The sequence below is a fragment of the Lepisosteus oculatus genome, chromosome 19 (genome assembly GCF_040954835.1).
Source record: "Lepisosteus oculatus isolate fLepOcu1 chromosome 19, fLepOcu1.hap2, whole genome shotgun sequence".
Lineage (NCBI taxonomy): Eukaryota > Metazoa > Chordata > Actinopteri > Semionotiformes > Lepisosteidae > Lepisosteus > Lepisosteus oculatus.
The window spans coordinates 15,207,866-15,232,848 of record NC_090714.1 but is presented as its reverse complement, the minus strand read 5'-3'; the positions used below and the strand labels follow the sequence as shown (position 1 = coordinate 15,232,848).

Genomic DNA, 24,983 nt, shown 5'->3' with positions numbered 1-24,983 from the left:
CTTTTGGTGTTGAACAAAACCTGGGTTAGGTTTGCCATCTAGCAAGAACACCTAGTGAGAACAAGAAATATTCTGTTTGTGTAAACTTGACGGTTAATTCACTTCTGCACATGCGTATCAAATCAGTTACGGTCAATGAAAATCCACTGCATTTTCAGTCTTGCAAAAATGTGCGAAAACAGCTAATCTGTTTCAGCTGTCTGCTCTGTACATTTTGGTAGGTGTCCACGAACAAGTGCAATTTCTGATGTAAAAACATGTAACTAACATATTAATGATTGATTTAAGTGTTATTGGGCTTTATGTATTAAAAAAAAAAACTTGTTCTTCCAGAAGAGGGTACATAGTCCCTCCTGTAAAGTGACAAAAAAAAAACATGAGTGTTATCCTGGGCAAATTTCCCATTGACCTTGACCAATCGTGGCCTAATATTCCCCATCTCTGATCTGGCTTCATTACTCTGCTCTCCTCCCCACTGAGAGCTGGTGTGTGGGGAGCGTTCTGGTGCACTATGGCTGCTGTCGCATCATCCAGGTGGGGCTGCACACTGGTGGTGATGGAGGGGGTCCGCATTACCTGTAAAGAGCTTTGAGTGGAGTGTCCAGAAAAGCACCATAGAATTGTAAGAAATTATTTTGTTAAGAAATACTGAAACTCCTGTTGTTTTTTTCATGCCACAGTGTTGCAAAATAGTTCATTGTGTTGTAATGGATTGTAAGTGTACATGAAATATGAATACTTCCTGTACTTGTCAATTAAGAAAAGGGGTCAATTGTGAGACTCCTGTGAAATCTCTGACCTGGCACAGTCCTGAAGGAGTCCTGCTGTACAAGGTTTCCTTGCTAGCTGAGGGGACAAGTTGTCAGCACGTTGGAGAAATCGGGGAACCCCGCACGTGCACCAGCGTATTAGTGGGGAGACGAACAAGCATGAGACGAGTTCTCACGCCTCGAGCACTGAACTCGCCGAAGAGGAGCCACGTGAATCTTTAATGCAACTTCAGCCTCGGCTGTAGTGCTGAACCAGCGCCTGGGACTGATGAACAGAAAGCCATCAGAGATCGATCTTGCTGCGTTTAAACCAGCAGGGGCGTGAAAACTAGGACACGGGTAGGCGTTCATTCTGTTACTCGAGAAATTGATATCGGAAGTTAAAGGGTTGATCGTTATTTTTTAAAAAAAAAAATACATTTTTTGTTCTGTTTGGACCTAGGGCTGCTCTCTGGGCATTTTTTTTGCGCACTGGGCATTGAAACAGATGGGTGGGAAGGTGGATTTTCCTTATTTTCGAGACCCACTACCAAGCACAAGGAGGTTTCCTCCAGGACAGGATAACCTGGTGTGTTTGGCGACGGCGGCTGTCCTGTGATTAGTTACTCTTATCTGGCAACCTGGGGTCCAAGAACAGGCACACCCTGCCAAAAAAAATTTGTTTTGAGAAGGGATGTTAATATTCAAACCACTGAGCCCGCCCTCGTTCCACTCTTACTGGCCAGAATATGTTGTTTTGAAACGAGTTGGCCAATGGGCGCCATGCAAGCATGGAGAACAAGTGCCCGTGTATATCATTTTGAATCATTTGCTTAGTGCGTGGGCTCATTTGATCGACCGATTAGAAACGGATTGGACATCGACGGCCGTCAACATCTGTCGACAATACAATCGATCAATCTTGATTTTCTTTTTTTGGGGGTCGGACAAAGCCAAGCGCGTTCCTCTCTGCGGAGTCGGGGCCTATGGGAGATGTAGTTTTTTGCCGGATCGTTCTCGAGCGACGAGACGCGGCGTGGATTGCGTAATAGAACTACAAGTCCCAGAGGGGGTCGCGCCGGGGGCGGGGACGTGCTCGCTAGCTATACTCTGCAGACGGGAGCTGCTCCTGTCTTCTTCGTGTTGCGAGCTGTGGGCGCGGACGTCCGGCGCGTTGTGCAACGCTTTTAAATTCAATTTCGAAACGCCAGGTTAAAACTCTTACATCTTGTATTTAAGCCCCTGCAGGCGTCACATTATGGCGGAAGGTGACAATAAAAGCTCCAATCTGCTGGTACGTTAAATATTTTTTTTACAATTTTCAACGAGGCTGATCCGACCGATCTTTGGGTTCTGCTGCTTATTTTCAATTCCCAGCCGTTAAATCGGCCGTTCCTCCTTTCTGATTTTTTTTTTGTTGCAGCTAATCGTTTTCCTGTCTGTCATTTTGAGGACCCATGTCCTGTCAAGCCCAGGCGTTTAGGGGCAAATGCAGATCTGGTAATTTTTGTGAGCAATTTTAATATCGGTTAAAAGAGCTTGCAGGCTTTGCAGAATCGAGTACCGGAGCGTTTTCTTGTGTCTTGTGGAGATTCGGGAGCTGTTGTGCCTGGATGACCTTGTGTTTTGCGTTTTTTTTCCCGTCTCTTCTTTTAATCTCTCGGCTCACCTCGGGCTTCTGCCATCTTTAAAAGGCTCGCAGTTGCTGTAAAACGCAGAAGGCTGGGGGTGGGTAGTGTGTCCTATGACAGGACCTCTTGTCTCCCTCTGACATCGTGTGAAATGATCCTGAGCTGTCACCGTGCACGATACAGAGGGCTGCGCTTTTCTGATTTCACTTCCCTCTCCGACGGCTCCGGACGTTAAAAGATGCCTTTGTCTCGTACACACCGGAGAAGTAGATGGTTGTGCTGGTGATCGTGCACCGCCGTCACGTAGTGAAAATGTGCCGTGTGAGTTTGCACGTCAGGTGTGTGCATTGAGCTACGGTTCTCGATATGGCGGAAACCCACCCAGTCCTTGGCCTGGAGCTCTGAATTATTCACGAATACGAGTAGGGGGGGACGGGACAAAACAAGAGGGAAATGTTCTGCTTCCTCAAGCTTTCGTCATTTTGCAGTGCTGCAGTTCAAGCCTCGTGATGCCGTACACCGCTCGCCCCTCGCCCCGAAGTTGAGATGCAGAGCCGTGCCGGGGGAGAGGGGAGTTGCACAAGCAGAATGTGCTGTCCGCTTATCTTGGCAGGGTGACACTCCACCACACGCCGAGAGAGAGAGAGATTGTTGCCCTGGGCTCGCTAGGATCAGAGAGGCGTGTGCGCAGTGAAGGTGGCGAGACCAGCACAGCTTGCACTGGCAGCCCGATGATTAGAGTCGCCGCCGCCGCCGCCGCCGCCTCTGGAATTTTGTCCCGTTGAGGAGTTGGGAGCTTTGAGGCCGGGGGTGTCTTTTTAGCCGCCCCCATAAATGCAGGACGGGTCAGCTTCGGTTTACAACACCTTGCATTCTGATTCTGGGTGTTTCCCAGCACAGGAATCCGGCCACCCAAGTAGACGTGGTACCCAAGTGACAGGGCTGGGTGACATGTGAGTGACTGACAGCTCAGTTTCTTGTCTTTTGCACATTCTTTCCAGCCCAGAAACTCTCTGTAGGCTGGTGACTCACCTGTCTTGTACTGTCTGAGGTGTGGTCCTGACCTCCTGTCCCTGGGAGGGTGGCAGAGCTCAGGTCCGCCCTCTCCCTCCCGAAAGAAGCTCGAAAACCATTCATCTTTATGACTGGGTTTAGTCCGCAGTCACCCTGTCCAAAAATCACCCAGCATGCCACTGCCTTCCACCAACACTCGTGAGGCAGTAGTGTTCGTTGGGCGCGTGAGGTTTCTGTCATTTACTTTGGTTTTTCTAAACTGAAAGCTTTCAAGAAGAGCCCGTGCTGGTGTTCAGCACTTACTGCTTCTTAAGAAACCCAATACGTTTTGTAAAAGACTTGATATTTGTCGAACACTAGCCCTGGGGAAGCGTGCAGTGTAGACAGTTGTATGTGTAACAGGACTGTTTCTCAGAAGTTTATCTGTACAGGTACAGGGATGTGGCTCAGTTTGGCACCAGTGTATGGCCAGGGACTGTGCAGCAGGGCACAGATAACAGATTGCTGTTTGTGGAATTAGAGGGCGATTAACTTTCACATTAAATAAGATCAGATCACTTTATTGGCCATATACAATTTCTTATATTAGGAATTTATCTTTTCGGATACCCCAACTTGCTCTCCCTGAGACACACAGACAGGGAGAGAAGCTGGGGGTCAGAGCGCAGGGTCAGCCATCAATACGGCGCAGCTGGGGTTAAGGGCCTTGCTCAGGGGCCCAACGCAGTAGGAATCCTCTACCGGCCGCGGGATACGAACCAGAAACCTTCCAGCCACAGGCGCAGATCCTAAGCCACAAGGCCACCACACTGTCCCAGACTGGATATAAAGATGTGTTTTAACATGTGAGCTTGGCATACCTTCTCATCCCCCTGGGTTGCTATTTCAGGGACGTGAGACTTTGTGGGGACACTGGGCGATTTAGGTCAAGGGTAGCCCCGGCAGAGACGCTTCTGTTCTGTCCTGCAGCCTCTCGCTCATCAAAGTGATCCAGTCTGTAGCCCATTTACTGGAAGGTTCAAAGCTGAAGGTTCTTGTCCAGAACCAGGCTTGGTTCTGGCGTGGTGTCTTGCCCACTGTGGAGCGGTCCCTGTGGTGCTGAGCCGGTTCTGTCGCGTGTCCCCCCCCCCCGCAGGCCCAGGAGACGGCCCAGCTGGAGGAGCAGCTGCAGGCCTGGGGAGAGGTCATCCTGGCCGGAGACCAGGTGCTGCGCTGGACGAAACCCTGGTTCCCTGCGGCCCTGATGGGTGTGACCACCCTGCTCTTCCTGTGAGTACCCACCGGCACCCGTGTTCGCCCCGGAGTCCCCGGGGGTCCCGGGAGTCTGCAGCAGAGCCACCCAGCAGCTTGGCTGACACAGGTTTCTCAAGAACTTCGGGGAAACAGCTGGTTGTGATACACAGAACAAAAACACAACCTACCAAGCAAACCAGACGGGCTGAGTGGCTTTCTCTCGTTCTCACAGACGTCCTGAGATCTTGGCAGAGCATGCTTGGAGAACGGAGACAACGTCGTAGACTCTTAGGACCTGGGTTCTTAATACAGATCGAGAATAGATCTCGGTTTAATAGCAACCCCAAGCAGTTGAAGGACATTGACATGCATGCTCGGGTATTTCACTTGTCCTTCCCAGAGCCTGATGTACATTCCCTTCCCTTCCACGCAGTGCTCCTTTTGCACCGATATACTCTACAGCGCCCCCTTCAGCTGGATCTGCACTGTACGTGTGCAGTGCCCCTTGCCCTATAGCCGGGGGGGCGGATGGTGAAGATGGTTCTTGAGATTAAGCCAAGGCGTCTTCTGCGTCTGTGCAGTCCGATTAAGCTTCTTTATCTGCTATGGTTTTATCACGAGGGAAACCACAAGGGTTGCTTTTGCAGAGCTTAACGACATCTGTAAAATCACGTGAGTGTTACTCAGCAAAGTACAAGCAATATCTTGTATGTCGCAGTATCCATCATCGATTCTTTCTGTTGATTTCTAGACTTAATCTCTGCATCGATCAAGATGAGCTTTTTTTTTTTGCTGGGTGCTGTGTTGGGAAAAGCTGTGTACAGACCCCGTGTGTTTCTCTGGCTTGAAACTAATGCCCTGCCCACATACTAAAATGCAGATTCGCCTCTTAAGGCCCAAAAATAACTGTTTGCCATTGAAACAGACCATTGCAGTCGCACAGGAACAGTGTGGAACAGTAATCCCAGTGTAGTTACGAGGTGACATGGATCCTGATGGGTGTGGTGCTCTAGTCACTCCCTCTGATAGATGCACACCCTGCCTACAGTGTAGGTGGATCTTAACTTGCAATCTGCCAACCGAGACATTTGGATTTTCCATTTCTCAGTTGCTTCAGTAGTTCCGTAGAATAACAGTCATTTTGACAAGTGTAACTATGATGCTTTCCTCTTGTCTGTGCGGGTGGCAGTTCTTTCAGTACGAAGCCTGTGTGTGCTGTGCTGCCGCAGTCTCTCAGGTGTCTGACTCCTGTTTCCCTTTGCAGGATGGTCTATTACCTGGACCCATCGGTGCTGACCGGGGTGTCCTGTCTGGTGATGGTCCTGTGCCTGGCCGACTACCTTGTCCCCACCCTCGCTCCCAGGATCTTTGGCGCCAACAAGTGGTGAGCTGTGTTCCTTGCAGTGGGTCTTATTTGATGGCCACATTCATGGTTAATTGTCTTTCCTTGGGTTGAACAACAATACAGTAATCAGAATCAACTGGACAGCTGTATCTGATGTCCCTGACTGCCCGGTTTTCTGTGGTTACCCGCTGAGCTGCTGTCTGAAAGGGCTTGTAATACACTGAGGCATTCCCGACTGGACATGTCTTGGGGAGCTCCTTCACCAGATGTCCGAATGCAAAGCTGGGGATTTATTCCCAACCTTTCCTTCTCGCTCTCTTCCTGTCTCACTGTTGCTAGGTTTGTGTTGGTTGAGTGTAATCCAATAAAACATGACCTTTGTTTCTTGGCCTTGACGTAGCGGGGGACCATATTTAGTGTGCCTTCTGTCAGACTGCAGAGTTGCTTCATATTGCACAAGTGCAGGGTGATATTTCAAGGTGGCCTTTGAACGAGGACATCTGATAGCGGTGTGGTGCCTAGTCCTTCCTCGGGTCACTCTCTGCCTGGGCCCGGTGAGCTTCAGCTCCCCAAGGGGTTGAGTGACAGTGGGCAGCTGCGGTGTGGAGTTTCCAGTCTCTGACTCGGCAGCTATCGCCCCCCTGGCCCGCAGATGGGCTCACTGGGCTGGAGTGATGACAGCAGCTTTCGGCAGGGGGGCGGGAGAGACTCTCTCGCTACAGAGGGGGGATTTTTGTCCACGTTCTTGCGCTCGCCGTCCTGACCATCGTGAACAGGAATCTACAGAACTCTGTGAACTCCGGCATTTGTGATGGCGGAATGCCGAGATTCCCTGTTGGATGTCTCCTTGAAGAAAGTGCTGAGGCGGCTGGTGCCCGTGCTTGTAAGAGTCAAGAGAAAGGGTGTCCAGGGCGTAGTGACACAGGACACAAAATATTTGGAAAGGTGGTCTTCTGAAATGTCTTGCACTGGAGGCTATGGAAATGTTTATCCAAATAAGTTTGTTTTCCCCCCTGAAGCACATGCTCTTGTTTCTTCACCTCTGCTGTCCTGTGGGCCCGTCAGGTGATCTGACAGGTGATCCTCCAGCTCAAACAGGTTATCTCTCTCTCCCCCCCCCCGAAGGACCACTGAGCAGCAGCAGCGCTTCCACGAGATCTGCGGGAACCTGGTGAAGACCCAGCGCAGGGTGGTGGGCTGGTGGAAACGCGTCTTTGCCCTGAAGGAGGAGAAGCCCAAGATGGTACATGGAGAATCGCAGGGGAGGGGGGTGGGCAGGGGCGTTGCAGTATTTTCACAAACCCCCATTAGCATCAGCGGAGCAGCTCAGATTCGAGTAAGCAAGTCCTGCACTACTGCACTACCAGCAGCAGTGCTCACTATGGGCTGTTCTAGCGCTTGGAAGTCCGCCATTTAGAAGTTACACGTTTGCAGGTTCAGGAATGGAATTGTGATGGTATCGACCTGGCAAATTTGAGACGAAAGGGTAGCGCTTCTGACGATTGCAGATGAGCGGAGTTACAGTCTAGCTTGTGAAGTTCTGCCCTTCATTCAGCCCGTCGGCTGGTGCTCGGAGATGGTGTGCACAGATGAGCTGACTCAGACCTCTGTCTCCCCCTCAGTACTTCATGTCGGTGATCAGCGCCCTGGTGGTGGTGGCCTGGATTGGACAGCAGGTTCACAACCTGCTCCTGACCTACCTGATCGGTACGACGCCGCCTCCTGAAACTGAACCGATGTTACTGCTCCAAGTCACTGTAACCCTCTGTTGTGTTGAGTGTCTATTTGAAAATGGGTTTGTGTTACGAAATATACATGTCATATACAAGTCAAATACTGTTTTTAACACTGAAGTTCTAGATTGGATGCAAGTGGAGTAAAAAACTTTAATCTCTTCTGATTTGAATCCCTTCTAATCCAGTGTGATGTGGATTCAAAAAGTGTTTTTCTGGCCACTTTTCTTGAATGCAGTAGATAGTATGAGTTTGACAGGAAACTGTCCCTTTAACTGCAATGAGTAACCACGATTTTCACACTAGCTTTCACAAGAGGCAGCGCTGCAGAGTCGTTTTAACACCGAGGATAAAGAAAGGAGGCCAGTGCATGCCAAAAATATCCGCAGCGCGTCCTACCCTGACCCCCAAGTCTATCATTTCTGGCAAGAGGAAAAAAAGCTGCTGAGTTTACACTGGAATGGTTATTTCCAAATTTGTAAACCGTAATACTTGAAGTTAATAAGCAGTTAAACATGTCATCTGTATGTACTTGGCACTGAAAAACACAGTGGACATCCTGAGAATCAGTCGTGAGAGAAGGAGAAGAAGACAAATGCAAACTTCAAAAGTGCATTTAAATTAAGAACAGGAAGTTCTTTACAAAAGGGGTTGTGGGTGCATGTAACAAGCACCGTTCCCATGAGGATGAGGCCAATATTTTGGCTTCTTTAGAGAAACTGCTGGTTGGGACCCTTGGATCAGTTAGCTTCTATAGAAGCAACATGCTAGATGGGCATGTATATCATAATTGTAGGGATTTTAGCCTTCTGACTTGCTGGTAACGTGCTGTGGTTTTCTCATCGGAGGAGACTTGTAACGTAGAGGTGGAAGAACTGTGAATGCAAAAATAGACCATGTTGTCAGCATCTAGTGTAGGCAGAGAATACAGGAGTTTGGATGCAGTTGTGGCTCGTGAGGTTTTCCCCCAGTAGCCTGCTGTAGCCCAGCGCACCAAGCAGGCGGATCTCACGACTTCCTCTTCCTGTCCGCCTCTGTGTTCGCAGTGAGCTTCCTCCTGCTGCTGCCGGGGCTCAACCAGCACGGCGTCATCAGCAAGTACATCGGCATGGCCAGGCGGGAGATCAACAAGCTGCTCAAGCAGAAGGAGAAGAAGAACGAGTGAAGGCGGGGGGACGAGGGAGGAGGAGGGAGCCCCTGCCCCCAGACGCAGGCCAGTCGCCACGGCCCCCCGGCTTTCCTCGTCCCCACTCCCCCGGGGAGAGGGGCCGAGGAAACGCCCGGCTCCCACCAAGCTGTTTTTGCCTGCTGCCGTTTGCGTTCCGCTTAACGAGCTTATGTAAATGAGTCCCACGTCATGACTGCTCCGTATTCCTCCGCCAGTATTGAAATGCCTCTGCCCCTCTCCCCTTCCATCGAGCTGTGGCTCCGCAGGCACCGCCCGCTGGAGACTGACTGGGACGGTAATGCAGTCTGTGGTAAAGCACGAACTCCTTTCAATGCAGAAGAAGGGACTGAGATGGGATATAAGATTTTACGTATAGCTAATTTTCTTGAGCAAACAACACGGTGCCCACGTGGACTGTTTTGGGTTTTAGTTGTTTTGTTTTTTTTTGTATGTGCTTATCTGGGGTTGCAAAAGCCAGCCTTCCTTGGAGCAGCAGCGGTCTTATTCCTGCTGTGTTCTCCCTTGTTTTGTTTCTAACGTTGCACTGACTTGAGAAGGAAACTGGACGCCGCTGTTACAGAATGACTCTTCCCCTCTGCCAGTGTGCAGGGTGTTAAACTGCTGTATTTGCAGAACGGTTTCGGTTCCGTTTGCCACCTCCTCCACTAGCTGCCCTTTGACCTCTGGCTCCTGTGTGCCCGACAGCTGGGGCTGGGCTGATCTGTAAATAAGTCTGTCCTTTTCGCTCCTTTGGTGTGAGTTGTATATTTATGTTCTAGGTGGGCTGAACCTTCGAGTTGGGCCTCTGTACTTCTCTCCTTCCTTTGACCACTTCTTTCCTTAACTTCTCTGTTAAAGTAATAAAGCCTGATGAAGAATTGAAAGAAGTGTCTTGTCTGTTTGTGTGGAACAGGCAGTTCAGTATTTTATAGTATTCAATATTTGATTTTGAAGTGCTGGCTTCCATGTTGAGTTTTGCTAATCCATGAGATTATGCTGGTAAAATACCATTCTATCTCGGGAGTAAAATCGGCTTTCTGCTTATGCACCTAGCATCTGTTCAGAGAGTCTGGCCTTGGCGAGACTGAGCGTGGGGAATGGAGAGGGAGGTTATTGCGAAAGAACGCCTTCCTGAGCCTGGACGTCTGGAGGGTCCATCTGAGGTAGTTGAAGCCCCTGGTAAGGGCATTCCCAGTGTGTGTCCAGTTGGAGCTCTACTGGGCATGCCCACTAAGCACGGGCCTTTAGGCCTACCCAGAATGCACCAGAGGCACATCCCTTGGGCTGGCCTGGGAGTTGCCTCAACTACTTTCAACTCTATCTGAACCTCCCGACTCAACGTGCTGTTGCCACAGCCCTCCCCAGCACAAGCAGACTGAAAACAAATGAAGCTGTGGGTATGAGTTTGTGAACCAAATGTTGTGTCCTGTGATTGCACCTAGGGGAATAAAGCAAACAAATGCGACTTATGCAGTGTGCCACACTGGTTTTAATAGTGACCTGCAAATAAATGTTCAGCGTGTGCAAATGGAGCTAGATCTATATTATAACAAAAATACTTCTCTAACGCCAAGCAAGCTTTCTGCAGGAGGGTGTAATGGAGCTGGGGGGGGGGTCAGTAGAGGCGCAGGCTACAGCAGTCACTCTCCCAGCGCCGGGATGCCCACAGCACACGGTCTCCCGCTCGTCTCCTGCGGTGTCCTGGGACCGCCGGCAACTGCTCTTCCCCTAGACAAGGACACACAGGGGGGACGGTCTCACACAGCACAGAGTTTTCAAACGATAGAATTCGGGGATGTCAAATGAGTGGCCAGATCCGTGCTTGGACCATGTGGAATGTGACCCTGGTTCAGCTGGAGAGGGTGAAAGGTACAGCCGGGAAGCAGGGCGGTCTGTGAACAAGTGCTGGCCAGGTTCTGAGAGATGGTCAGAGGTGCTCCTACCCAGATGACGAGCGTTTTGGAAAAAGTGAACCCAGCCCACCCCGATCTTGTGGAAAAAGCTGGAATTTCCAAGGTAAGAGAGTATAACTCCTGTTCAAAGGTATTAATTATACTGCAGGGTTTTCAGCTTGTTCTCATTATATTTTTTGAATATTTCTTGGATCTGTGCAGTCTTTAATGATGAGTTCTGTCTCTATCTCGTGGACTGCTTGCTGCTGCTCTCTCTCTTGATCTCTGATCAGCAAACATACTTGTTAACCATTAAACCCAGGTCATTCTGCAGTTCTGCTGTCCCGCCCCTCCTTCCTCACTCGCAGGAACACCCCCCAGGGAAAGGAGGGTCTCATGCCATATCATGGATGCATGTTCTCTAAATGTGTTCACGCAACCGTGGAGAAAGTTGCTCCTGACTTCCTTAAGATCCAGGTTAGGTCAAGACTGGCCGAACTGAACCCTTGCGTAACTGGAGGAGTGGGGGCAGCGGTTTCGGAAAAGAACGAGTCCTGCTCGGCAGATCATCCAGTTATGATGCACAGATGTGTGAACGGAAACGCGAAGGCAGCACCGACCTCTGCCGTGAGCTGTGCGAGTATGCTGAAGCTGAAGCTCACCTGTGATGATGTTGTAATTGTGCCAGTGAGTGGGCAGCCCTGTGGAACGGGCAGAGACGGGCTGTGGAGCTGCCCTGCAGTGTGCTGTCCTGTAGGTGGTGCTGTAGTCCCTCCGTGTGGCTGGGGGGTTGGTCACTTCACTCATGCCCAAACCGTTTTGGCTGTGGCTTCGATTTCTCACTCCGTTCTCATGCAGAACGTAGTGCTGTAACACGGAGAGCAGCGCAGTGAGACATCGAACCCCGAGCGCGGCCCTTTTTCATGCTCTTCTCTGGGGAAGAAAATGTTAAATGGACATGAAAACTGAAACAAAAGATTATTTTTTCAGAAAATGTTTTGTGCCCCTGTTTACTCCATTTCAAAAGCGTTACCAACTTCAAACAGATCAGGACTGCAAGTCCAAGGCTAGTGCATAGCGCCCCCTGGTGTTTGAATTCTTCACAAAACATTTATTACTACGTTTGGAAATAATTTTGGTCCGGAAACCTTTCTCAATACCCAGGGCTGGTCAGAAGATGGAAAAGATAGATCTTGTAACAGTAAGAGAGGATTGGTGATCATCTAGAGTCCTCAAGCCCCACACTCTCATTCAGTTAAACAAAACCAACAGAGCTCTTCATTTCCCAGTTCACTCGAGGGAGCTACACTGGTGCGCAGGCTCAATGACTCTCTGGCTCGAATCTTGCCTGGCTAAAGCTATCCCTTCATTGGATGAAGTGTTTTCTCACTCCTCCACCCGATCTGCACTTGTGTTCTGCTATTAAATGCAATTGTTTTTATTGTCTTAAATAACAGAAGCATCTTTCACCTGTTCAGTGGTTCTCAGCTGTGGATGTTTCAAAGAGCCCTACGCTACCTGCTGGGCTGTGGGCCCTGAGCGTCAGTATTGCACACCCCTGCCCTTGGCGAAAGACCTCTCCCCAGACGCTGGTCGTCAATCCAAGTCAACGACACTCGGCCCTCAGCTTATGGAGCTCCCCGATGGAGAATTTCAACCTTGCAGGTGTTAAAAGTGAGTCCGTTAAACAGAAAGCACGCTGCCGATTGTCTGGAGGGCGCACCCGCGTTGCGTACTGTGGCAACATCAACACGCTGGAGCTCAAGGACGGACACCGAGGACTGTGCAGCCTGAGTCAATAATTAAACACGCCATGCAAGCCAGTCCGGGTGGTTGGGTTCTGGCTCGGCAGTGCGTACCGGTGTGGTTTCTTTGGGTCCAAAGGCATCCCGACTATGGGACTGGCAGCGCTCCAGGGCTGAGTGGCTTAAGTCCAGTGTGCCGTGGTGTTGCGAGGGGTACTGGGCAGCTCGTGGCACAGCAGACAAGTGCCCATGGCCGTCTCTCCCAGAGTAGTACTGTAGCCAACAGGAGACTGAGAGAGTTAGTGCAGTCACACAGTACTTTTCAGTTTATTCTCTGCTACACTACACTTTCACCATCGCGCATGAGATTATTTGCTACGTTTCTGTTCTTCAAGTAAAAATATGTGCAAGTATGTTTCCAAAACATTAATAGAATACTACTGCAAGATAATGTACTATTAAAATGCTACTCTTCAGACACCCAGAATGAATGGATCATGTGAACTTTTCACTCGGATGCAGACAGGAGACTGTAGTCGGGCAAATATAATGGTCCTATTTCACCTGTAGAACCTGGGTCTAGCCCGTGTGGACATCTGATGAATGGATCCATTAATGGTTTCTAACCCCAGCACAAGAAAATCACTTTTAGCCCCAAAAGCCCGCGCTGCTGAATGTGACCCTCGCGACCTGGGAATCCGAATGCCAAAGTCTGCGACAGTGAAGCCGTGCCTGAGGCGAAGAGTACTGGGGCCCCTCACGTGCGCGTGCGTGGTGACGTAGCTGGTGTCCGAAAGCCTGCCCCCTAGCTGCAGGGTGCTGCGGTGCATGGGCCGGCCGCCGCGGTAGCTGACAGGCTGAGGTTTGCTGGCCAGGCGCTGGGCGAAGGGGCGGTCTCGGATGTGGGTCACCTCCTGGCCCCGGGCAGTCCGCACGCTGTCCGCCCAGGCCCCCTGCCCCAGCCCCGGCGTCGCCACTGCCCTCCGGTCATCGCACGGCGCGCCAGCTAGGGCACAGCAAGCACACCCTGAGTTTCCGCAGCGGAGCGCTGGAGCTGGGTGAGGAGGGCTGGCAGTAGCGCTCCCTGCTTCCTGTCAGAGCTCAGCCAGTCCTCCCCTGCTGCCTCAGTGCAAACACACACCCAGCACCCTCCACAGGCTCAGCTCCTGCACTCCCTTTCCCTGGGCTGTTCCAAAAGCACTGCATTGATCCCGAATTGCTTAATTAACCCATGTGGTTCAGATCAATTTGCTGATTAAAAAATAGCTTGAGCAAAGACTTGCAATTCATGAATTCCTTACACTTATATAGCGCTTTTCTGGACACTCCTCTCAAAGCGCTTCACAGGTAATGGGGACTCCCCTCACCCACCTGGATGATGCGACGGCAGCCACAGTGCGCCAGTTCATTCCCCACACACCAGCTCTCAGTGGGGAGGAGAGCAGAGTGATGAAGCCAGTTCAGAGATGGGGATTATTAGGAGGCCATGACTGGAAAAGGCCAGGGGGGAATTTGGCCAGGGTCACACCCCTACTATTTTCAAGAAACATCCTGGGATTTTTAATGACCACAGAGAGTCAGGACCTCGGTTTTACGTCTCACCCGAAGGACGGCGCCTTTTTACAGTATAGTGTCGCTGTCACTATACTGGAGCATTAGGACACACACTTGCAAAACCTATAATTCAGGCTGACCACCCCATGGAATAGACATTTGCTGTATCATAAGGCTGATTAGATAATGGGCTAGCAAAGCAGCTAATGTTAGTCATAACAGTATTTCTTCCCTCAAGTTCATTAAAATCTCCTATTAATTGGCATGTTCATGTCAAAGTCGAGACTTACCCATGCGCCATACAGTATGCAGAGTGTTAACCTAAGAGACTGCAGCTAAACACTGAATGTTTCTTAACTGCTATGGAAACAGGCGCAAGAACTCGCACAAAGTTCAGCCGGACGCGCAAGACGCCTCGGTGACATTTCACCGGAAGAGGAAGACGAAGCCACACCAATCCGTGTAAGCGCCGCCATACTGCTAAAGCAAACTGCCACACAATCTAATGCTGATATTATTGTCTTCTTTTTCAATGTCCTGTTCATTAGTCAGGCCTTCTTGAGGAAAAACACATTCTAGTATTTAACAAAACTACTCAGCGATGAAAAGCAAACACCCCATTGTATAGCAAACCTACGAATTTGATTTGGTTTACATATACGTTAAATATATATGGCGTTTAAAAATTGCATGAAATCCACTTCATCACTGTGACACATAATGCAATGCTGCTCATACGAAAAAATGATTCATACATTCCATATTACAAGATACGACTTTACTTTTTACACTTCAGCCGGACACTGCAGTATAAGTTTTTCATACCTCAAACCGCAAGTGCATGCTCTCCTAGAGCCCACCCCCTCACTAAACAGATCGTCCCGGCGGCCAATCCCGTCTTGCGGCTGCTCCCAAGACCACGCCTCTTCCTGCAACACAACTCGCGTGCCGCCGCCGCGCGCTCACGCGAGATCGCTTTTTTCCCCCAAACTGCACCGCGAGCCCTTTCTCCTTCCTCTTTCCGCCATATTGCAGAACTGGTAAGGCTGGCGAGATTTGCTATCCCTTCTCAATCTTTTTCATATCGCAGCCATCCCAGACTTTACCAGACTGCTGTGCATCGCAAATTAAAGTTAGGACGTGGGGGGTTTAGTGGAGTCTATTCTGGTCTCGGCAGGATGTGTCTTTTCAATATAATTGTGCCCCGAAGCTGGAGGTGTCTCTGTCCCTAACTCTTTTACCTAGGGTCCGGTGTGTAGTGCTCATGTGCATGGGGATTTCTTGTCACACTGGGGCGCTGAGCACATATTTTAGCACTGCCAAACAACCACGGCATCGGGTTTGGTTACTGGGTTAAAAGTTAGCGATTGCGGTTGTGGTGTTAAAAGACAGACGGTTAGGGAGCTAGTGGTTGGATTGCCGGGAGGAGAGGGTCTTGTAGCGGTGGTACAGAGACTCTCCAGTAACTAAAATCCAGTCAGTGCGGCGTCAGACACCCATCCCGTTTCCTCAGGCGAGCTGGGCAGGTTTCTCACTCTCCGGCGAGTGTGGACTGCGAAATGTCTAGTCTTGGCTGTAGCTGATTTAAACACGGTACGTTCTTATTGTGCTAAAACGGCACCAAAGCGGGGGCTGCAATGTTGTAACTGTGCAGAGGCTTAAGTCTTCCGTGGTGACCGTTCCTGGTGAAAGCTGCCCACGCCGCTTGCCCGTGGCAGCGGGAGATGCTCGGGTTGTTGTGGGGTAGGCCGAGATCCGAGCCTTGCAGCGGGCTGTGAGGAGGTTTCTTGGGAAGTTTTCTCCTTGCTTGGCTGTTGCACAGGAAGAGTGTGATGGTCATAGCACATAGGATGTTTGGAAAGCGATCTTATAGCACCTCGGATAGCTCTGTTATTGATTAGGTACGAGCTAATGGATTAATTGGCTTGGGGATACCTTCCATGGGCCATTTTTTAGCAGCCTGACAAGTGTAATGGGCCTGTTCGCTGACTGAGGGTAGATTTGGGTGGGTGATCTCAGTGCACCCTCGCTGATCCCTGGAGCTGGCAGCTGTCTGGTTTCCAGCGGAGGAGCTGGGAGGTCGGTGGTCTGGGCTCAGGGCATGGAGGAGGCTGGTGGGGGCGATGGTGCCCGGGCACTAACGAGCTGGTCTGTGACTCTGTCCGCAGGCATCATGGTTCGCATGAACGTCCTTGCCGACGCGCTGAAAAGCATCAACAATGCGGAGAAACGCGGGAAACGCCAGGTTCTGATCCGGCCCTGCTCCAAGGTCATCGTGCGCTTCCTGACTGTCATGATGAAGCACGGTGAGTGGGTGCTCCTCTGGCGGCCAGCCTCTGTCCAGCGGGTCCTCGGTAGTTGCGGGCAGTGTGTTCGCTTCAGACTGGCTGGGGGTGGATGGTAGTCTGGTCATGAGTGGAGTCCTGCATGGCACTCTGGGACAGAAGCGAGCACAAGTCCCCATTGTTGACTTGCAGCTCCGCGCGGAGATGCGTGGGGGTCTTGTAGCCTCTTGTCCTCGATGTAAATGGAATCGCCGGTGTGCTGTGGTTTCCTCACGGCCTCCTCCTTGTGGAAGACGTTCTCGTTCCCAGTGGAGGAATGGCGTTTGGCGTGGGGTGTAGCTCATGAAGTTTCTGCTCCACCTTTTTCCTTTACCAGTGGCGGTGCGCTAAGATTTCGGTGCTGTCTTCCCTCTCTCCAGGCTACATTGGTGAGTTCGAGATTATCGACGATCACAGAGCTGGGAAGATTGTTGTTAATCTCACAGGCAGGCTGAACAAGGTAAGTCTGGTTGCAAAACAGGTTTTAGTGGAAAAAAAACTATATGGTGAGGTCTTTTGCTTTATGCATTTGTGCTATTTACTAATAGGAATAATAATTTAAAGCTTTGCAGCTTGTGCCCACCACTTGTACATTCACATTTTAACTTCAGGCTCCAGTGCACAACTTTCTTCCAAACACCTTGTAAAACCTAAATGGACAAATATGCTGCCAAACAATACAAGACCAACAAAGATGAGCTTATTTTAATACACTGTGTCCAATTTTGTGGTTGATTCTGATTGTGTTTTTTTTACTGTGATGCATTGAGAGACTAAATGTTCAGACGAAGGATGAAATGCAGGGTGATGGAATATTCATGTCAAGGTTTGCCAGACCTGGACATGAGGAGCTGCCATCAAAAAAGATCTGATGACCCTGAAATCAGCCGTTCTCACAGACTTGGAACATGGGGAGATTAGAGCCAGTTGGTGCATCAGTCGGTATCATTGAGTCAGGAGTGGCCCACTGTGATCCTTGAGTGTTGTCATTTCAAGCGGCTTCTACACTCTTGAAATGTACTTCAGCAGACAAAGCAAAAATGATTTCCCAGGTGTGTGGAAATGGAGGGTGATCCATAGAATATGCTTGGCTGTGACTCTCCAGGACCCAGGTGGTCAAGGCCCTGATAGTTTACACAAGTTCAAATGGGAACCTTTCTTACAAAGAGGATGAATAGGATTTCCTAGGAAACAGGATTTCTGCTTAAGTGAGCTGGTTGAACCAGGTATAAGCTCATTTTGTCCTGGAGTGCTGTCTGTGTCTTACTTTCATTCTTGTTTGACCTTAATGACTTAATTGAGTCAATTAAGTGGCTAAGAAGTCAGATCATCTGACTTCTAGATCTCAGGCAGGTGAGCCTGGCAGTCAAGGGCATGATATTATTTAGGGCTTAGGATGGGGACCTTTCCTACAGTAAGGTTGAATAAAATTTGCTAGTTTCCCCTGGGAAGCCTTTGGCAGCAGTGGATGTAAAAGACAGAGATGGAGTCAGTGCTTTCTGCAGGAGTTGGTGGGGGGTGGGGGGATAGTCTTTCAATATTGTAGATAATCAAGTGGAGTTAACATTTGTTTTCCTAACTGCATGATATCTGGTATTATTCCTTCATTCCTAGATGTTGTAAAAATGCACTAAATCTCCGCCTGTGTGATACATACCTAATGAAGGTCACCTCTCTTAGAAGTAATCCCGTGCTGACTGTGGTCTCTCCTTGTTTTTGATAGTGTGGTGTCATTAGCCCCCGGTTCGATGTTCAGCTGAAGGATTTGGAAAAGTGGCAGAATAACCTGCTTCCCTCTCGACAGTTTGGGTAAGTGTCAGGTCTGCTCGTGTGACATTCCATGATTATACAGGCTCTCCGCCTCTCAATGCATGCAGGTTGAAATGTTGACCTTTTTAGTGCAGTGGAGCTAATTTTTCTGTGGTATGCCTTTAGAATTTACCTGCGTATCAATATGAGTGAAATGGAGGTAAAGTGTTTTTGTGTCCGTCACCTCTGACTGGTCCAGTTAGGTGTGTGGAGTGGTACTGAAAACAGTACGTTGCATACCTGTACTGCAGGTTCCTGGTGTCAGTAGGAGCTTGTGTTGACTTTGGGGCTGATGGTGGGGATGTTGCGTGTAGCTCTGCATCATAGTCATTAGTCTTATCTCGCGTCATGACTCGGTGTCTTTTTATCCAGTGCTATGGTTCATTTTAAATTGGCTCTGCTGGTCTGGCGAAGGCATGTTGACCATCACTGGAATTTTATTTCAGACCCCATGTTGTAACATTCTGTACCTTTACCTGATTGAGGATGTTGTCTTAAAACAGCCTTCATGCTGGGAGGCGTTGTCTGCTACTGGTCACCTGTGCTTTTCTCTTTTTTGCACTATAGAAATGCACAACAAATGAGGACAATTTCAGTTTCTTGAATGTCCATTTCCTTAAGCAAACAACTATTAAGCTGGGTCTCTTTCAGTTAATTTTTTTTCTGCAGTATGTGATTGTAGAAAAACTCCTACTGACACCTTTTGATACTTGGGAGGATTTAAAAAATATTTATAATTTGTTTTACAGAATTGATTTCTTTAATCAGAATGTACACAATGCACATTCTACATTGAATATTAATTATATAGTGGAGGTTCTAGTAGTGAATGTTTGAAGTTGTTTACTTATGAAATGCAAGAGTGCTTAAATCTCTGAATCGGATGTATAAAAGACATTTAATGTAATCCATTTCATCTGATCTTTTTGCAACTGTGCACTCTAATCATTAGATGACTTGAAAAGCACAGAGGCATTCTGTATTGCAGTTTGCCAGAAGTCACTCTTCCCTTTATCTGTGAGTTAAACAAAATCCCTTGTGAATTTAAAATAAAGGAATTTAACGCCGGAGAATTCTTTGCAATTGTTGACTTTTTTGGCGGGGTCCTTCTGTGTGAATCTCTGGTATTTGAAAAGCGATGAGCCGTAAGGGTTTCTCCAAGCCAGTACCAGCCCCACGCCACGACACTGGTTTTGTTCAAAGGTGTAGAAATGACACAAGTGTCAAAAGCTGAAGCATGATTTTAAGTTCCATCCCTTCTACATGATCAAATACGTAGTATGGCTTGTGTGCGTAGCTCTAGAGCCTTCATTCTACTCTCATCGGTGTATAATCTGCTCTCTCTCTGCAGATACATTGTGCTGACCACCTCTGCTGGCATCATGGACCATGAAGAAGCCAGACGAAAACACACAGGAGGGAAAATCCTGGGATTCTTTTTCTAAAACATGTAAAGGCACCTGCAAATAAAATTTTAAAATGGACTTAGTGTGTGCTGTTTGCTGGCAGTCAGCTCTGAGGTTACATTAGGGGGAGCTAGACAGTTCCTCTCAAGGTGTCTTGGAAAGTAGGATGCCTCTTGTTTAGAAATTGTCACCCGCTAGTCAATAGCTGCAGTTTCCATGAAACAGCTCGAAGTCCTTAAATTTGCATCTTGATGTATTTTATTCGTGGAAACTGCAGTTCAGTAAGGATGTCTTAAGACTTTAGAGTATACGATGAAACTCAATGCCCTTTTTAATACAAGGACGTTTTTAGCAATCGGTCTAGTAAGAGGGCCTCGTAGCTATTTTTGAGTTGTAAATGTCATGGGTACTCTTGCATTGTGTATGGAAACTGTTTTACTTTGATCTCCGAGTTAGATCAATAATTCATATGGTTAGAGGTTTGACATCCGCCCACGCCAGTTTCAGCTCTGTCAGGACAGTGTTTTATAAGGAATCTGTCTGCTCATTGTGGGCCGAATACAAACAGCGCCTTCACCAGCGTAGTGTGGAGGGAGGAAAGTTAAATGGGGGGGTAAAGTTGCCAGATTCTAGACGGAAGCTTCCTCATAATAAATGAATGTTAATTTAAGATATTAAAACATGAATATCGCAGCATTTAAAATTAACAAAGGAGGAGAGTGTGGAAAAATTCTAAATACGAAGGAGTTTTGGAATTGGGCACCAGCACTGATGGTAATTATGTGCTGGGCGCTGGAGGGGATGGCTTTGTTGAAGGGCTGCTTTGTAATTAAAAATCACACTGCTGGAAAATAACGAATTCTACCACAATGACGCAGCAACACTTCTGTAATTAAGGTCCTTCATGGGTCAGCCCTGTGGAGATCCTGATTCAGGTGGGTGTGGTCATTCTCAAGGGCAGAAGGGGAACTTGAGAATTTTAGCTGGTTTGCCAGCCTGTATCATCAGAAGCGAATCTATCTTACAGCCGGGGTTCCCAGGTGTGGTCCTGGGCGGCTGGTTGGTCTGGTTTTCAGTCCAGCTGGGCTTTCAACGGCCTGCGTCGGCTTGTTATCGATTCAATTCGGAGTTGAGAAGCTGCTCTCGGCTTCCCGATCGAGAGAGCTTTGGGCAGCCTGTAGAGACAGTGGGCCTCCAGGATGGTGGGGCATCTTCCCTAGGGAGAGTGCCGGGCATAAGACCATTTTCCTCTGAGGCCGAGTGCATGATTCATGCATTTATAACTTCAAGGCTTCATTTCTGCATGGGGCTCCCTCACCCTTCTCACTAGGTTGCATATTTCCAAAACTCGCAGTAGCCCCTGGCAGCACATCGCTCCTACACTTAAATCTGTACATTGGTTGCCTATCAAGTCGCATATTGAATATAAAGATCTCATTAGTGATTTTTAAAAAGGCTCTAGCACTGGCTCTGTTGTACCTCTCTGACCTGTTTATACTCCCTCCTGTAGGCTCTATTCAATTGAGGCTGGTCCTTTGCTCACTATACCTGGGATTAAATCTTCAATTTTTGGTGAAAGGTCTGTGAAAAGATGGCAGTGGAGCGCCTGGCCATATTACAAACTGGTGGCTGTGTTAATGTTTATGGGAGAAATAAATCCGGCCTACCTTCCACCCCCACATCCCTCTACCCAAGCACAACTGCTGAGGGAGGGTGGATCGGAACGTTGGGAGAGGGTGCGAGATGGATCGGCATGTCTTTGGGAAGTGAGCAAAGGAGAAATTCAGCCACAGGAAATGTTTACGGTCATGTTTGCCGAGGCTGCTGGGATTGTGCCGTGCCTGTCTCAGTTTGTCCATCCTAGACCTTTCCTGTTAAGTCTGGATCCCAAAGTGCCCTTGCTCCTCTTGAGTTTTTCCCCTATCAGCAGACTCTCAGAGCAAAGCGTTTCTCCCCTTGGCCTCTGCCACAGAGTCCCTCTTCCTGAACAAAGCCGTACTTGTCTTGCACACAGGTGTTTTATGTCGTAAGAACAGGCAGGAGCCTGGTGGTTTCTTTTCGAGAGCAGCCAGGTGCAGGGGACGGTCAGCGATGAGCGAGTGACCTTGCAGCGGACAGTACTACCTCAGCCTCCCCCCCAGACACCAGCTGCTGTAGAGCTGAAATGTGCTTCCTCTACAGACAGGCATTGTGGAAGCAGCAGGTGTGTGCTGCTGGAGGACCGGTGATCCGGGGCTAAATCAGGTTAACAGAAGAGCAAAACTGGAGGGCTGTGTCGACTTTTATTCAATGGGAAAGGTACCATTGTGATTTTTTTTTAAAATGCACCTAGCTGAAGCAATCCTCAGCTTTACATAAATTAATATTGGAAAGGTTGACAAAAAGCATCGTAATACAGAGAGTGGCACAGAAAGAAAAACTTATTATACAAATGTTTTCAAATGAGATTTTAAAGTTACAACTGAGGCCGAGTGTTGAAGGCGATTAATGTGATCCTCTGTCGGGGAGCGCTTCCACAAACGGCAGTCTCTCACTTGAGAACTTCAACCTTGGCACAGAAAGCAAGCCAGCATTAGCAGATATTAATGTATCACTTGGCTGACAAGTGAGCATTTCAGTGTAATGTGCCAGACCATGCAGTGCTTTAGATACTGTAGAAGCAAAAGAACTTTAACATCAGTTCTGTGATGAAGACAATGCATTGCTGCCAGCAGCAGAGTAATGCCAAAATCTTTTTTTTGGTAACAGTAAAAGCATTGTGCACAAGCTTCCAGTGAGATAAGAAGTTACGTCTTGGAAAATAAAGCATGCATTATACGGTACAACAGAACAAGCAGAGGTGAACTCCACATTGAGATGGGAAAAAAAAAAAATTGATCCTGTTGAGTTGCAAGCGCAGAACAGCTAGCTCCTGTTGGCAGGGGGTGTCCAGCTGCTTGTGCTTGAGACGGCCATGTCGTGACCTCACGGGCTGTGCTCATTTTCAGGCCTGGCCTGTAGATCAGTTTCAGGAATTTGCAGGCCTCTTGTGCTACACTAGGACTACAAATCCAGAATATGTCGTATTCTGTGAAGGTAATTCATACGGGTGAACAGAGCACTGAGCCTCCATGGTCCAGCGGGAGATCTGCCTTCCCTGTGGTGTGGAGGAAGGTGATTGACCAACACATGCCCTCTTGCACTGCAAGATCCTGCAAAGGACATGTCTGAGGACCTCCTGTCTCATTTCTGATACACAGGTTATAAACCGTGAAACATGCCGGTAGGTCTATCCTTCACCGTGGTTTTCTCTGTCCTTGGGTGATCTTGCGGCAGTGTGTATTTATTGCGCTGCACTTCTCCCAGCTGTGTAGATGAAGTCTGTTCCAGAGTCTCCCTGTCGTCCTGGTCCAGGCCGGTCAGGACGGGTCAATGGGAGAGAAGGTTGCACAAGCAGGTCAGCAGCAGGCATCCCGGGGGAGACAGTGAGTTTCCCCCGCACGGAGCTGCCTCCTTTCCCCTGCTGGGGTGACCTTCTGTTTGCAAATAAACTGCGTCGGTTCCTGATGAATCACGCAGCCTGCCACCTCCAGAAGGCTTGGGTAAAAACTCCCTCCTCTCCCTCTGTTCCCTTCCCTTCTCCTGTGGATCACAAGGTCGTGCGGAGACGTCAGGACAGCGGAGATGGTCCTCTTGGTGACAGCAGGGGGAGCTCTCCAGCACTCCTTCGGGTGCTGGCTCTGTCTCCTGCCACTCCAGCACACATGTGCCTCTTTTGGCTCTCCATCCTGCTAGCTAGCAGGCAGGGCTTTCTTTTGCAGCTGAGACAAAAGGGCAGAAGTCTCTGATGCACAGTTATTTTCTGGAGCATGTCAACAGTGTAAAGAAGGTTACAAGGGTCCGGCACAATTCCAGCAGGACCCTGGGACGTGTCCTGGCCCATGTGAGCACGGGGGATACTCTTCATTTTCGAGGACCTGACCAATCGCCAGTTACTGAGTAAAGGAGCCGATCGCAGGACAATTACTTTTAAAAAAAGTTTTTTTTTTATTTTTTACATGAATCCCTAATGAGTCAACTAACGGTCAATTCCGGACCTCAATCTTCTTTTCAGTGGTGCTTAGTCCTGTTCTTATCCCAGTTCATTTCATAGTTTGTCTGCTCCACATTGGTTGAGATAAAACTAGAATACTCTTTTTTTTTTTTTGCCACCCTAGGTCGGTTCCAAGATTTGTGGGTGCAAAGACGTTTTATTTTGGCTAGGCATTTCATTTATTGCATGCTCACACAAAAAAATCATCAGTACGCAGAAGGATCTCCTTGGGAGGCTTGAGCCAGATGACAGGTGTATCTCCGAAGGAAGTCGGCCACAGTCCTGAACTTTCTGTCAGCAACAGGACCCTCTCTCTGCAGGTACTGTGACCTCAGAGAACATTGTGACCTGAAGTTTTCCCTTTATTTTCTTGCAAACATCCTGACTTAAAAAGGCACAGCTAAAAATGTTATTGAAGCCGTTATTGGCAGGGACTCGTTTATGATTTACAGTGAGTAAAAATAAAATAGAGAATATCATTTAAGGTGTCCTGCACATAATATAGTATGGTTACACATGCATTGACATTTTGTAATAGGAGATGTTGCAACATTAATTGCCAATATTAGCCAGTCAGCGTTGTCACTGGAACAGAAGCCACAGGAAGGTTTTACCTTGGGCATGTTAAACCGGTGTTGAGCGTAGCTCATTACTGCAGGATTGGGAAAGCTGTGACCAATAATGGAACATTTTCATTCGCAGTTTTCTTGCATTACAACACAACAGCAGTTTGTATTATATCCAGCCGGTTGCTTTTACCTCGGGGCATCGTATAATAACTTTTTATAATACATTTTTTTTTTTGAAAAGGCACAAAAAGCTCTCATGTCAGCTTGATTTTTGCTAGTAAAGACAGTAATCAGATCCTGGCTGCGCTGCTGCTGGCACAGCAGTAGTTTGATCACACTTCCGTGCCACGCAGGACTGGGGGCAGTCAGGCTGGGTGGCATCTCTGGCGCCAGTGCTGACTCTGACATCTGCAGGGAATGGGGAAATGATCGCCGACACACTCCATCTAGGAAGCATGGGCGTTTCGAGAGTTTAAGGGTCATAAACTGTATACCAGGAGGCTCTGACTGTCATACTTCTTTAAATACTGCAAGTAAAGGCACCATTAAGGAAGATCTAGTGGGAGCAGCAAACCAATTATAACCTCACCTCTTCCCCCAGGACGGCCTGCAGTATGGTGCTTGCCACTGGGGAGGAGAGACTGATTGGCGTGGGAGAGCTGCGACTCAGCCAAGGGATTTCTCCCTGACAGCTGACACCACAAATTTAGGTGGAGGAAAGGATTATTCTCCGCTAATT

At 48.7% G+C, this 24,983-nt stretch overlaps 3 protein-coding genes across 3 annotated transcripts; 2 read left to right on the top strand and 1 right to left on the bottom strand.

The window, feature by feature from the left end:
- The first annotated feature begins 1,872 nt into the window (after positions 1–1,872).
- Positions 1,873–9,760, top strand: arl6ip1 (ARL6 interacting reticulophagy regulator 1). The gene is made up of 6 exons (XM_006637175.3): positions 1,873–2,043; positions 4,530–4,663; positions 5,892–6,011; positions 7,098–7,215; positions 7,595–7,679; positions 8,752–9,760. The coding sequence occupies exons 1-6, from the start codon at positions 2,008–2,010 to the stop codon at positions 8,868–8,870; spliced, it is 612 nt and encodes a 203-aa protein (XP_006637238.1). The 5' UTR covers positions 1,873–2,007; the 3' UTR covers positions 8,871–9,760.
- Positions 9,340–14,487, bottom strand: LOC107079020 (uncharacterized). The gene is made up of 5 exons (XM_015360184.2): positions 14,355–14,487; positions 13,272–13,516; positions 12,625–12,783; positions 11,428–11,632; positions 9,340–10,601 (listed from the first exon to the last, which is right to left on the bottom strand). The coding sequence occupies exons 1-5, from the start codon at positions 14,356–14,358 to the stop codon at positions 10,489–10,491; spliced, it is 726 nt and encodes a 241-aa protein (XP_015215670.2). The 5' UTR covers positions 14,359–14,487; the 3' UTR covers positions 9,340–10,488.
- A 541-nt stretch (positions 14,488–15,028) lies between these two features.
- On the top strand, positions 15,029–19,681 carry rps15a (ribosomal protein S15a). The gene is made up of 5 exons (XM_006637174.3): positions 15,029–15,104; positions 16,233–16,370; positions 16,769–16,848; positions 18,112–18,197; positions 19,549–19,681. The coding sequence occupies exons 2-5, from the start codon at positions 16,238–16,240 to the stop codon at positions 19,640–19,642; spliced, it is 393 nt and encodes a 130-aa protein (XP_006637237.1). The 5' UTR covers positions 15,029–15,104; positions 16,233–16,237; the 3' UTR covers positions 19,643–19,681.
- The last annotated feature ends 5,302 nt before the right edge of the window (positions 19,682–24,983 follow it).